At 46.6% G+C, this 13,605-nt stretch overlaps 1 protein-coding gene across 3 annotated transcripts in view; it reads right to left on the reverse strand.

Moving 5' to 3' along the window:
- Positions 1–2,528: 2,528 nt before the first annotated feature.
- The window catches only part of RUBCN (rubicon autophagy regulator), a 53,955-nt gene continuing 42,878 nt past the window's right edge, over positions 2,529–13,605 (reverse strand). For all 3 annotated transcript variants that reach the window (XM_047790183.1, XM_047790174.1, XM_047790165.1), the window contains 9 exons: positions 13,437–13,497; positions 11,956–12,088; positions 11,167–11,312; positions 9,476–9,540; positions 8,763–9,001; positions 8,170–8,231; positions 7,560–7,713; positions 5,854–5,947; positions 2,529–5,303 (listed from right to left, as the gene is read on the reverse strand). In XM_047790183.1, the coding sequence (XP_047646139.1) occupies positions 5,125–5,303; positions 5,854–5,947; positions 7,560–7,713; positions 8,170–8,231; positions 8,763–9,001; positions 9,476–9,540; positions 11,167–11,312; positions 11,956–12,088; positions 13,437–13,497 (1,133 nt within the window). In that variant the 3' untranslated portion in view covers positions 2,529–5,124. The remainder of the gene's footprint in view (positions 5,304–5,853; positions 5,948–7,559; positions 7,714–8,169; positions 8,232–8,762; positions 9,002–9,475; positions 9,541–11,166; positions 11,313–11,955; positions 12,089–13,436; positions 13,498–13,605) is intronic.

Below are 13,605 nucleotides of genomic sequence, written 5' to 3' on the forward strand. Positions count from 1 at the left end.
GAGAGGGCTGGTCACTTAAACTCCCACTTACATCCTAAGAACATTCCCACCATGCAAAGTTTCTTTTAATCCACAAACTCTCTCCTCGCTGGTCTGGTATGAAATATACCTCCAAAACCAGACCTCAGCTCTCTGCTTTCTGTACTTTCCCCAGAAGCAGTTCACAGCATTGAGGGAGGCAAGGGTATATGCACAGCACACCCCCATGTTCTCCACACTCCTAGAACAGGAGTGCTACGTAGATTCTCTTTCCTTTTGAATCACCTTCATCTTTGATCCCAAGAACATCAAGCTTGGGCCAATCTGGCAGCTGCTTCACTAAAACTTTAAAAGCAAACAGTTTGACACCCTGCAGATTAGAAATGGGAGCGGACTTGATCAGGAAAGAGCCAGCAGGATATGGTGGGCAGAGTGATCCCTTTCTCCCATTCTCTAAGCCAAGAGTTCAAAAGAAGAAGGAAGGAGGGCTGGGTCTCATTTTAATCAGGATGCTCTGAAACTTACACCTATGCCTACTCTTCATACCATTTGAGAGCAGGCAAAGTAACCCTACGCACATCTGAGGCCACAGAAAATGATGAATGACAAAGTCAATGCCACAAAGGATGAGCGCCCAGCTCAGAGTTCCCCTTTCTTTGTGGTGTGTCCCTAATCCTCAGGAGGGAGTCCCCATCATAGCCATAACTCTACCCTCTGGCCTGTCTTGCTGGCAGCAGGCTCAAGAGGTCTGCAAATCCTGTAGCTGAGGTTCCAGAGATGCTCTGGCCTCTGCCCTTCCTGACACTTAGTTGTTAATTTTCCTTGGATTCTGTAATGTATCTAATATCTTGCCCCCCCAACCCCAGCCTTTTGTTCCCTGCTTAAAAATGTCAGAGTCAGAACAAAACATTTGGAATTTATCTTGGTTTTAGAGGCTCAGGACTAATGAAGTGACAGTGATGACGATGATATCACACCCTAGTCCAAGCAAACTTGACTTCTCTTCTGAACTACTGCAGCTGTCTCCCTGGGATATCCACCACTAACACTCTGGTTTTACTCTATTTTCTGCCAAATGGATGCTGACATTTTAACCAGTCACTCTTCTGATTAAAACTCTTCAACGGCTTTCTGATGGTCTTAGAAGAATATCTAAACTCTTTGGTGCCCAATGTTCTTATAATAAAACCTAAAATTCTTAGTAAATCCTTCTTGCAGTTTCTTGCCCAAATTCTTCCCATTTCAGGCCCATCATACATGCTAATCCCAGTCTGAAGCCCTTTTCTCCCTACTCTTAGCCTTAGTTTTTAGGCCTTGGTTGAACCTTCACAGGAACCTTAATTGTCTCCAATCTAAATTAGGTCCTCTTGCTATTTTTTTTTTAATGGCATCCACTCTTTCCTCCATAGCTCTATCACAGCTTGCGATTACATATTCATTTTGGCATCTCTGGGCAATGTCTGCCTCCCCCACACGACTCTAAATGCCTTAGAGAGGTAGGGACTATCTACCTTGCTCCCTGCTAGAGCCTCAGAGCCTAGCACAGAAACCAGCATACAGGAGGTATCCAAATATTTGATGGATGGTTAAATAGGAAGAGACCTGTATGCTGGAGTTAGTTGAGGTTTAAGATAAGAACATGAATTTGTGTACCAGTGGTAGAAATGAATGAGATAGCTTCACTTTTTTTTTTTTTTTTTTTTTTTAGGGCCTCTCCTGCAGCATATGGAGATTCCCAGGATAGGGGTCTAATTGGAGCTACAGCTGCTGACCTACATCACAGCTCACGCCAACACCGGATCCTTAAACCACTGAGCAAGGCCGGGGATCGAACCTGCAACATCATGGTTCTTACTCAGATTTGTTTCTGCTGTGCCATGACAGGAACTCCAGAGATAGATTTATTTTAAAGAGAAAAACCAACAGAATTTGATGGCAGGGATTGGGGAGGAGATAATGGTTTCCTGTCATGCGTGCTGCCTAACTCAGAGAGAAAAGAGTCCCCCTAAAAACCCCTAAATTTTCAAACTGGGTTAGGCTTGAGGAAATATGATATCTGTTGGTTTTAGACATATTGGTTGGAGATGACCAAGGGACACTGAAGGGGAAATGTTCAGAAAGTTGAAGGGTGGGTAGAGCCAAAGCTCCAGTGGGACAGGCGCATAAAAGAGAAATTCAGAGCCCACAGTTCACAGAGGTGGGAACTGAAGCGTCTAAGACAATTTAGATGCTGTGCAGAGGAAAATCTACCTCGTTTCATGGGAGAGTTACACCAAGGGGACAGGCAGGAGCACACCCCATGCTTTGGAAAGGGCTATGTACCACCAAGTGCTTCATTCACGAGGAACAGAAATCTAGAGAGATGAGGTGATCTGCTTATGGCCACATTGCAAGTCAGTGACAAAGCATTTCAACCTACTTTTCCTGATTTGCAAGGTCCAGTTTTCTTTGCATTATAACACAGAAACTTCCTGAATTTTCAGACATGCCTGATTTACAGTGCACACCCAATACCATTTCCTGATAGTCAAGGCAAATAAAAAGCAGAATTTTATTTCCTTAGTTTATTAAAGAGGACACTGACCTGTTAGGCTGTGTATGAATTACAGCAAGTAGAAACCCACTTTGGAACATGAGTTGTACACACATAAGAACATCTCTCTTTAGACTCTTGCTCCTTTTACGTTAATTCAAAGAAAGCTCTAGAGCCTTGGCAGAGAAAGTCAGTAACAGCCTCATATAAGTGGAAAATATATGCCCTCCACTCTTCTGCTATATCTTGACTCTTGTCTCCACCTTATAAGTAAACTTTTTTTCCCTTTATTTATAGAAAAGAACACTTCTTCCCTCCCATTTCACTCAGAGGAACTCTCTTCAGTGCATTCAAAGTTTCTCCCCACAACATCAGGGATTTTCAGATACTGGTAAGTTGCAAAGTGCTTTCAAAAGATCCCATCTTCTTTCCTCTCACCCCTTATCCTCAAATAAATAAATTAATGGGTATTTGGACAGTGGTGACAGTAGAGTGTCACAGTTACTAAAACAGATATGCAATCTAAAGGGACAGAGCGGAGGAGGTGGGGAAAAATAAGTGAGAAACCGGAAGCATGTGAGATTGTTGAGCTCAGCTTTAGAAAGTGTCAGCATTGTCCATCCTCTGAGCCTGTGCTACAGGAAACACACCCGGCAGTAACGAGAGTACGTCTCTCCTCCAGTGTAGTGACTTGGAGTAAGGAGTTGGATTTATAATTTAAACCAAATTTGGAAGTAGAGTTCACCCTTTTCACAAACCCCTTAGTCTGAATTTGAGGGCCAGCCCTCAGTGAGACTTGAGTTTCATAGGGTCCCAAAGCTCCCTGAAAGACAAGGGAGCTTCCAGATCGCTCTTTGAAACTGGGCTGTGCTGGAGGCCTTGGCTTTGACATCACCACCCCATGAGCTGAAGGGAGAACAGCTTCAGGGTCTTTTAGCCTGAAATAGCCTTAAGAGCCCAAGTTTGAGGCGGAGGGTTCAACTCCATAGGTCATTTTCTCCCTGCTCCCTCTTGCTCCGGTGGAGCCTCAGCTCTGGACGTGACCTGACTGCCCCTTCTACCTCCTGTGAGACTCCTGGTTGCCTCTAACTCGGGCACTCGTCAGCTTCCACCAACCATGTGCAACTTTCTGTTCAGCTTCCCAGGGCAGCACCCACAGCAAGTGTTTTCTGCTAAAAACCTGCTATGGAAAGGCAAGTAACAGGAAGAAGTCAGTCTCAAAACAAAAATGCTGTGGGCTTTAGCTCACAGAGATGCCAGCCCTCAGAGCAGTGCCCCTGACCAATGTTTTACACACAGATCAGGAGATTCAGCAACTTAAAGAACATCACAAACATATACGCGGTCCCATCAAAAACATACATGAAGAAAGGGTGCGTGTGTGTTAAAATTAGTAATGAGAAAAGGATAACAACATATTAATATCACCAGACTAAAGAGTTAAGTGCATAACTGGCATAAAGGCCCTTGTTATCCCAAGAACACAGGAGTATTCACCTTCACATCTACAAACCCCCCAGTTGCCTAACGCCACTAGTACCAGGAAACTTTTTCTTCAATCTTGACAAAAGAAACTAAGGCAAGAGATCAGCCTCCAGGGAGGGTCCCAGCTCTGCTGCAGGAGGGGAACAAGAACATGGAGTCAGACCAGACTTCTACTCAGAACCACAATGACACCTAACACAGGACACAATGCCAAGAGACCCACTGACAAGACAGTGGATGAGGTTCGGTCATCAATTTAGGATGGCATCAGGGACTTGCCTGAGTTTGAAGGATCAAACTTGTACCAGAGCTATGCTGACTAAAAGGGCCCTGATCACCCAGGAGGAGGCCACCAGCTCCTCAGACTGAATAAACGCTCCTTAAACAACAGAGCTGTAGCCTCTCTTGTGCTTGATGTAAGGCTACAAACAGGCCTGGCCTAAGTATCAGTTCTGCTTTTTGCGTCAAGTTCACCAGGGTAGATAAAGAAAGTCAGCCTGTGACATCGTCTATGCCTAGAATATTTTAAACAAGGAAGTCATGACTGCCTCTTTGAGGCCTCTGAAGATTCTGTTTTTATGGCCTCAAAAATACCTAAATAAAAAATGCCCGTGATGCAGTCTCATTCTCTGCTGCTTCTCCTCAGGGCACACTCTGACCCTATTCCAGGATTGGAGACAGAAAACCCCACCCTCCTGTTTTAGCAGCAAAGGAGAAGTGAGTTCGCTGAGAAAGGCCCGGCTCAGAAGCTCCAGAACGAAAACAAAATAAAACGGAAATGATACTTGAGATGCAGCTGAAACCAGATCTGGTCCAAGTGGAGAAGGCCATGGATGTCAGAAGAATTGGGTTTCATTGTCCATTCCCCTGACAGAGGCACTAGAAGCTTCACTTAAGGACCCATGTGTCAGTTCTGATGGAAATACCTGGTACCTACAAACTGTCACAACAGACTGGTCCCCACCAACCTAACAAAGGTTGACTATACATGGACATTAGACAGGTCATAAAAATTAATAATGATAATAATAAAAAAAAAAAAACAGTGGGGAAAGTCCTTAAAAGGGTGGCTCAGTTCTGCACTACAAGTGACCTAGCCCCTAGAAAGAGCGCTTTACGTGCTTCCTTCAGGTGGTCTCCAGAACAGTGGCCTCCACGGCCAGGGCTTCGGTGGGTTCCTCCTCGTAGTCCGACAGGTAGGACTCCAGGCTCTGCTTGGCTAGCAGCTCCCGCCGGGCCTGCAGCCGCTCACACCGGGGACAGTTTCCAGACTTGAAACAAGCTTTATGGTAACACGCTTTACACTCTACTCATGTAGGGACGGGGAGAGAGAAGAGAACAATGTGTGTTATTTTAAGCTGGAAGTGAGTCACTGCCATAACCCTTCTCACCACCATGGCTTGGTGCACTTGTGGTGAAACACAGAGAGTTGCTGAATCAAACCAAACTCTTAATAATAGCGGTGGCTTATCCAGCACAAATGAACATCTCCTCAGAAAAGAAAATCATGGACTTGGAGAAGAGACTTGTGGCTGCCTGATGGGAGGGGGAGGGAGTAGGAGGGATCGGGAGCTTGGGCTTATCAGACACAACTTAGAATAGATTTACAAGGAGATCCTGCTGAATAGCATTGAGAACTTTGTCTAGATACTCATGTTGCAACAGAAGAAAGGCTGGGGGAAAAATGTAATTGTAATGTATACATGTAAGGATAACCTGACCCCCTTGCTGTACAGTGGGAAAAAAAAATAATAATAAATAATTTAAAAAATAATAATAATAGCGGTGGCTGATGGGAAATCAATTAGTTTTATGTCTTGTCATTTACCCACTCCACCCCAGGCACCAGCCCTCACCTTCACAGGTCCGGCACTTTTGGAGTTCAAAGGGAAAGATGATGTCATCCTCATTCTGACAGAACTCACAGATGAAGCCCTTGGCTTGGCAGAGCTGAGGAGAAAAGGGACAGGCAGCAAAATGAAGCAAGGCACAGTAGGAACTGGCACAAGAGGGCAAACACAAGTGAGGGGAGGGTGTTCAACAACATAGATGGTGTTCCCCTGCCTTGAGGAAAGAGACCAGGATGGACCTGGCGTGACAGCCAAACTGGGGCTGGGGCTGGAGCTAGAGCTAGGCAGTGCTGGACAAAGCTTTACGATGAGACAAGAGAGGAACCAGCAGTTCCTGTCATGGCACAGCGGAAACGAATCTGACTAGGAACCCATGAGGTTGCAGGTTTGATCCCCGGCCTTACTCAATGGGTTAAGAATCCGGTGTTGCCGTGCGCTGTGGTGTAGGTCGCAGACTCGGCTCAGATCCCATGTTTCTGTGACTGTGGTGTAAGCCAGCAGCTGCAGCTCTAATTAGACCCTAGCCTGGGACCTTCCATAAGCCGCGGGTGCAGCCCTAAAAAGACAAAAAAAAAAAAAAAAAGAGAGAGGAACCAGCCATGAAAGTGGTTCTCAATGAAAAGAAGGAAGGAATGATGCCACAAAGGTGCCAAAATTCCAGCCTAGGTAATGATTTTATTTTGAAATAGGAACCACAGCCAACTAGGATAAAATGTAAAAGGCAAGGAGAGTTCCCCAAAATAACACCCAGTCCAGTTACGGTGAAGCCTTCCAACTGCCCCTGCTACACAGGATCTCTACATATGCCCACTGTAAGCTCTAATTCTGAAACTGTTAGAGGAACACACACACAGGACATAGTCTAAGAGGGAAATTCTAAAAATGGAATTTCGGAATTTCTGGCATGTTGGATTTCAAGAACAATAATAACTCCCATCTACAGAATACTTATAGTTTACACAACACATTATTTTAAATTATTTCTTTAATCCTCAAAAATACTGAGAGGAAAGGACAGTGAGCATTAATCATTATCTTCATTTTATTATTATTTTTCTTTGTCTTTTGAGGGACGCACCTGCAGCATATGGAGGTTCCCAGGCTAAGGGTTGAATTGGAACTGTAGCCGCTGGCCTATGCCACAGCCACAGAAATGCCAACTCCAAGCCACGTCTGTGACCTACACCACAGCTCACGGCAATGCCAGATCCTTAACCCACTGAGCAAGGCCAGGCATCGAACCCGTGTCCTCATGGATACTAGTCAAATTCATTTCCGCTGAACCACAGCAGGAACTCTCCTCATTATCTTCATTTTAGAGACAAGAAAATTGAGGCTCACACCACAGAGGGCAAAGTATTTCCCTTGGTCACAGAGACTAAAAATGATAAAGCCAAGACCCAGTGCCTCTCCAAATTCTAATTCAGGTCCTCCTCCCACATCCTGACAATTCTTTAGTGAAGGCCTGCTTAGTCCTGCCCATTTCCCAGTAGAAATGCCAGCAGCAATCCTCTTCTAATTCTACGTTATTTAAATCTGGATGATTTAGCTGTTGGCCAACCCAGGGAAGAGCAATCCTGTCCAGTTTCCCTCACAGTATTGACAGGTCAACTGAACTTCTTGGAACTAAATGGCAAGAACCTTGGATCCACCCTACTCTCCATGTCCCTAAGGAAGGGATATGGAGCAGCATGCTAAAGTGAATTTCTTACCATGCATCGCTCTACATGGGCAGCCCCTGCCCTGGTGAGCTCAGCAAGCCGGGGTCCCAGCTCCCCCTTCCTGGTTGCAGTCAGGTCGTTCAGTGAGTACAGGTGGAGATCCTCTGTCAGGTGGCCTGGAACTGTGTCAAAGGAATCCAGAAGCCTACAGGAAGCGAGGGGAAGTAGATGGCAGCAGAGAACGAACATGTCATGTGGCACATCAGAGTATCAGGGCCTCTATCCAGAAGCAGGATAGGGAAGGGAAGGGTCCTAGGCAGAGGTTATGAGGGTGGGTAACACTCAGCCAGCCCAGGCCACCCTGGCCCTCCATGCTACAGGTGTCTGGATGGCAGAAGTGACTTTTATGCCCTTGTGCAGAGTGATTCATGCCAACCTTCTCTCCAGTGGACCTGCCCTGGAGAGAATAACCCCAGAGCTCCCCTTCCAGGGAGGAGGATATAGGCATGGTTCCTGGTGTAGGAATCTCATTTACTATTTCTGGAATTTTCTTCAAGATCCCCCTACTTTCTTTCTTCACAGAACAAGGGCCACCTGTTGGGACATGTTTCTTCCAGAGACATTAATTCAGCCAGAGGCCTCTGGCCTCCACACAACTTACTCTTTGGCCAGTCGGCATGTCTTAAACATGTTCTTCATGTGATACAGCTGGATCCGCAGCAGCTGGAGAGGAGGGCATTGTGGTGATGGGAAGAGAGTTGGAGGGAGTAAAAAGGAGAGAGGCAACCATTAGAAAGACCAGTAGTACCTTTAAATTCTGGCGGTCTGGAAGCTTTGCATCCTGCAGCCAGAGCCAGATCCTCTCTGCTGTAACTCAACACCTTGCTTCAAGGTCAGGGAAGGCCTTTCTGCTAGGTCAGCCTGCCCAAATCACACACACGGCTGGGAGCCACTGAGAAAACCAGATTCCAAATTGCCCCCCTGCTACCCTATTCTCTGTTGCGTAATATTTTCATCAAAGGGAGAAATCCTGCTTTTGCCATCAAGTGTTATCTATTGCTTTCTAGTGGCCTTGCCGGGTTTAAGACTCTAACTGGACAGATACCTCGAAAATGGCAAGAGGAAGTACACAGAGAAAGGGACAATGACGAGATGGTTACAGCTCTGCCATGGTGACAAAGAGAAATGTGGTGATCTTGGGAAGCTGCTATGAACAGAGGGTAATCTAGGACTAGACCTTTTCAAGGGTCTTACCCGGACTTGATTGAGCAGCTTGACCTTCCTATAGAGAGCACTGTTGATGTCCTGCACATTGAAGAGAGGGTCATTCCAGATCTTAATGAGCAGATCCTTGGAGAAATTGCTGACATAGTACTTGCTGAAGTCCCACTTGCGCAGAACCCGGCTGGGGATAACCATCTGGGCATTCTCGTGGCAGCACTGACAGAAGTACTTGCCCAAGTACTCACAGTACCGCAGCCGCTTGATATAATCTGGAAAAACCGGAAAGTCAAAAGGTCCCATCTATAAGCTGGTGAGGGAGCCCTGCTGTCTCTTTTGAAAGAGGAAGAAAGGTGGCCAATGGGCTCCAGCCACCTCTGCTTGAGCTCCCAAAGCTGGAAGAAACTCAGGTGGTGGGACCTATGGTTTCTGTGTCCCAACCTGGAGGCCATGGAGGAAACAAACACTACCAGAGTTGATAAAAATCCAGCCACCAAGAACCTGGCTGAAAGTACACAATTTTCTCCCATATACGATCCTGGTAATGTGCTCCTAGAAATCATTTCACTCTGACTACCATGTTCTGGCCTGGTTCTACCCCTTTCCCCTCTCCAGGCCCCTTCCCTCTCTTTCCCCATTTCTGCTCTGTCACTTCCTCTCACTACCTCTCTGACCAGCCCCCTCGCCCAAGTGTGTGAGAGGGTGAAGCCCTTGGAGGCAGCACGGGGGTCAGAGAAGATGCTCACCGGGATCAGTCCGGATGCCACAACCTGCACAGCGGTAATTCTGCTTGGCCACAGCGATCTTCCTCCTGAGGAAAGGGAAGGAGAGGGGAGTGGCAGATACCAGCTACATGAGGCCTCTGGGATGTAAAGAATGAGAAATAGACACAGGGCTCCTGTAAGGATGGGAAGAGGGAAATTCACCTATATATTTAGAGCTGGACAAAATGACCCTACAGGGAGAACCAATTCAAACCAAGGAGTATAAGGGGAGAATCTAGGTCTAGGCAGTGACTCTCTCCAATGATGAACCACACTTTGTGTACAAATAAGAGATGAGAAATAGAAAAGAGGAGAGAACAGTAGGAAAGAAAAGCATCCATTCATCTTAAGAAGAGGACAAAAACAGGAGTTACCAGCAGTAATGAACCCAACTAGTACCCATGAGAACTCGGGTTCAACCCCTGGCCTTGCTCAGTGGGTTAAGGATCCAGTGTTGCTGTGAGCTATGGTGTAGGCCACAGATGTGGCTTGGATCCTGAGTTGCTGTGGCTGTGGTGTAGGCTGGCAGCTATAGCACCAATTTGACCCCTAGCCTGGGAACTTCCATATGCTGCACTTGTAGCCCTAAGAAGAAGAGGAAAAAAAACAGCTCATAAACTATTGGGAAGGAAGGCAACGCGTTGGAGGCCAGTGATAAAGGCCTCATTTCTGGTTAGATTGGGGAAGGAACGGAGGACCAAGAAAGAGTAAGCTTGCAACAAGATAGGTAATCCTCTCCCTCTGCCTTTTAGAATTGTGTGGAAGGTTAGCTGGAGGTAAAGACAAGAAGGTGAGGAGACAGCTCTGATAATCCAAAGAGAATGTATCTGTTTATTTTTTTTCACCAAATACATATGTTTTTAATTTTTATTTTTTTAATTGTGACTTTATTTATTTTTATTTTATTTTGTTTTTTTGTCTTTTTGCCATTTCTTGGGCCACTTCCATGGCATATAGAGGTTCCCAGGCTAGGGGTTGAATCGGAGCTGTAGCTGCCAGTCTACACCAGAGCCACAGCAACGCGGGATCCGAGCCGCATCTGCAACCTACAGCACAGCTCACGGCAACGCCGGATCGTTAACCCACTAAGCAAGGGCAGGGACCGAACCCGCAACCTCATGGTTCCTAGTCGGATTCATTAACCACTGGGCCACGACAGGAACTCCTAATTTTTAATTTTTATTTTACATGGACTATAGCTGATTTCCAATGTTGTGTTAAGTTTCAGGGGTACAGCAAAGTGATTCAGGTATACATACACACATATCCATTCTTTTTTGTTGTTGTTGTTTTAGGGCCACATCGGCAGCATATGGAGGTCCCCAGGCTAGGGGTCCAATCGGACCTGTAGCCACCAGCCTGTACCACAGCCACAGCAATGTGGGATCCAAGCCATGTCTGTGACCTACACCACAGCTCACAGCAATGCCAGATCCTTAACAAGGCCAGGGATTGAACCCCCCTCCTCATGGATACTAGTTGGGTTCGCTAACCACTGAGCCATGATAAGAACTCCATTCATTCTTTCTCAGATTGTTTTTCCATATAGGTTATTAGAGAATACTGAGGAGAGTTCCCTGTGCTATACAGCAGGTTCTTGTTGATGATCTATTTTCTATATAGCAGTGTGTACTGCATCTGTTTTCAAAATGGCATAGCCACTCACTACTCACGTTGGGGCTGGATGAACATTAAAAATTATCTGAGGCCGGGGTGGGGCCCACTCCAGGTTGCCACGAACACGAATACGCAGCTTGTAGATGTCAGCATGCTGCCCGTCATCTGGTGAGATGGGCAGGGAGTCGGGGATGGGCAGGAGCTGCAAGAGAAAAGCACAGCGTGACCTAACACGCACAGTCTGGGGGAATACATATGCTTGACCCTTCTGGCCATGAAAGAAGCATAATTAATGAAAGACATTTCAGGAACACTGAAATGTTCCTGAAGCAAGGGCTTCAGGGAAACTCGGCGCTTGAAATAAAGGATAACACACCAGCCTAGCAGAAGTGGGGGCCTTGGGTCCCAAGAATCAAATGGAATAGAAACAGCATCCCAGTGTGGTGGCACCCACGGCTAATGCTGGCCCTGAACCCACCCTGGGACCCTTGGTATGCCAGGGTGCTTCATGCCTTATTCAACTGCAGAGCAAAGAAGAATCCGAATAGTTCACTTTTCCAGAGTCTCAAACGTGGTCACGACAGAGGAGTGCTGCGTCTGGACTAGTGAGGAGTCATGCGGAATGAGACAGTGAAGGAGCCATTATCTCCTATTCTGACAATTACTAGGGAAAACCAAGGCAAGTATTCATTTATTCATTCCACACATTTGTAATGAATGGCTTCTATGAGTAAGGAAGGAAACACACAGGCTCATTCTAGACTGGGGCACATGGAACAAGGGAGAAAGGCTTGAGGCCTCCTGGGGCTGGACAGTGGGTGGAGAAAAAGAGATAAAGAGCCAACCTTCTGAGGGGCGTCGTGCTCTGGAACGAGCCACTCTAGCTCCGAGGCGGCTGGGAGCTGCATCCCCTCAAATTGCTTCAGGAGCCCCATGGCCACTGCCTCAGCAGATGTAGAGTGGAGGAAGCAGTGGGAGCTGAAAAGGAGAGCATCAAGGAAGACTGAGCATGGAGAAAAGACAGGAAGAGGATCTGGATCTGATACCGTACACAGTGAGTGCTGGGCTGAGAGAACACTCATAACACTGAGTCTGCTATGCTTTCTCTCTCATCTTCAGACACACCTGGGCAGTGGAAAACACACTGGTCTACACATATTTCTAAGACTTAAGCTCACATCCCACTTATTGGCATTCATGGCACTGCTCGCTAAGAATTCTGTTTCAGGAGTTCCCGTCGTGGCACAGTGGTTAACGAATCCGACTAGGAACCATGAGGTTGCGGGTTCGGTCCCTGCCCTTGCTCAGTGGGTTAACGATCCAGCATTGCTGTGAGCTGTGCTGTAGGTTGCAGACGCGGCTCGGATCCCGCGTTGCTGTGGCTCTGGCGAAGGCTGGCAGCTACAGCTCCGATTCAACCCCTAGCCTGGGAACCTCCATATGCCACGGGAGCGGCCCAAGAAATAGCAAAAAGACAAAAAAAAAAAAAGAATTGTTTCATATCCCTTCTCTAAACTTCAGTTTAACTGCAAAATGGGGATGACAATATTTGCTCATAAAATAGAGTGAGTAAAACTGCTTTGTGAACTATAAAGACTGTTGTTGCTCTCACATGAACTACTACTTCCCCTAGCTGCATCTACTACATGGAACTTGTTCCATTTGACTTTTTTGTTTGTTTTTGGCCATGCTTGTGACATGTGGAAGTTCCCAGGCCAGGGACCAAACCCATGCCACAGCAGTAATCAGAGCTGCTGCAAGTGACAAGGCCAGATCCCTAACCCGCTGTGCTACAAAAGAACTCCTCAATTTGACTTCATAATCAGAAATCACCATCACTATTCTCTCTTTTAAGACCTGACCTGGAGTTCCCATTGTGGCTCAGCGGTAACAAACCTGACTAGTTTCCATGAGGTTATGGGTTTGATCTCTGGCCTCACTCAGTGGGTTAAGGATCCAGTACAGGCCATCGGCTACAGCTCTGATTCGACCCCTAGCCTGGGAACTTCCGTATGCCACAGGTGGGGCCCTAAAAAGACCAAAAAAAACCCCAAAACCAAAACCAAAACCTGGCCTTCTGGGGGCCTCTGGTACAATCAGAATTAGTGGAGAGGGAATCATCTCCATGCGAGTTCTGCCTCCACCAGAGCCCATCCTGTTTGAACCATGATCTTCTGCTCTCTTCCCGTAGCTCACCACTGTTAGGCAGTCCCATCACATTAACCCTGCCTCTTTGGCTTTATCCCATGGACTTGCTCATCCACAGGCCAAGAACTGGCTTTGTTTCTCCATATATCCCAAAGTTTAATTTTAAAAAAGTACTTACAAGGACTGAGAGGAAATGAAGGATTTGCTGTTTGAGGGGGTGCTCCTTCTGATGTCTGCATCTAAATGGAAACAAAAGTTAAGGGGAGCAGGAAATGGAAAAGGGACATTAATGGAAACCATTCCAACTTATTGCCAGCTAAGCACTCAGGGTGGCAGCTAGGTGCTAC

The sequence above is a fragment of the Phacochoerus africanus genome, chromosome 1 (assembly GCF_016906955.1).
Source record: "Phacochoerus africanus isolate WHEZ1 chromosome 1, ROS_Pafr_v1, whole genome shotgun sequence".
Classification (NCBI taxonomy): domain Eukaryota; kingdom Metazoa; phylum Chordata; class Mammalia; order Artiodactyla; family Suidae; genus Phacochoerus; species Phacochoerus africanus.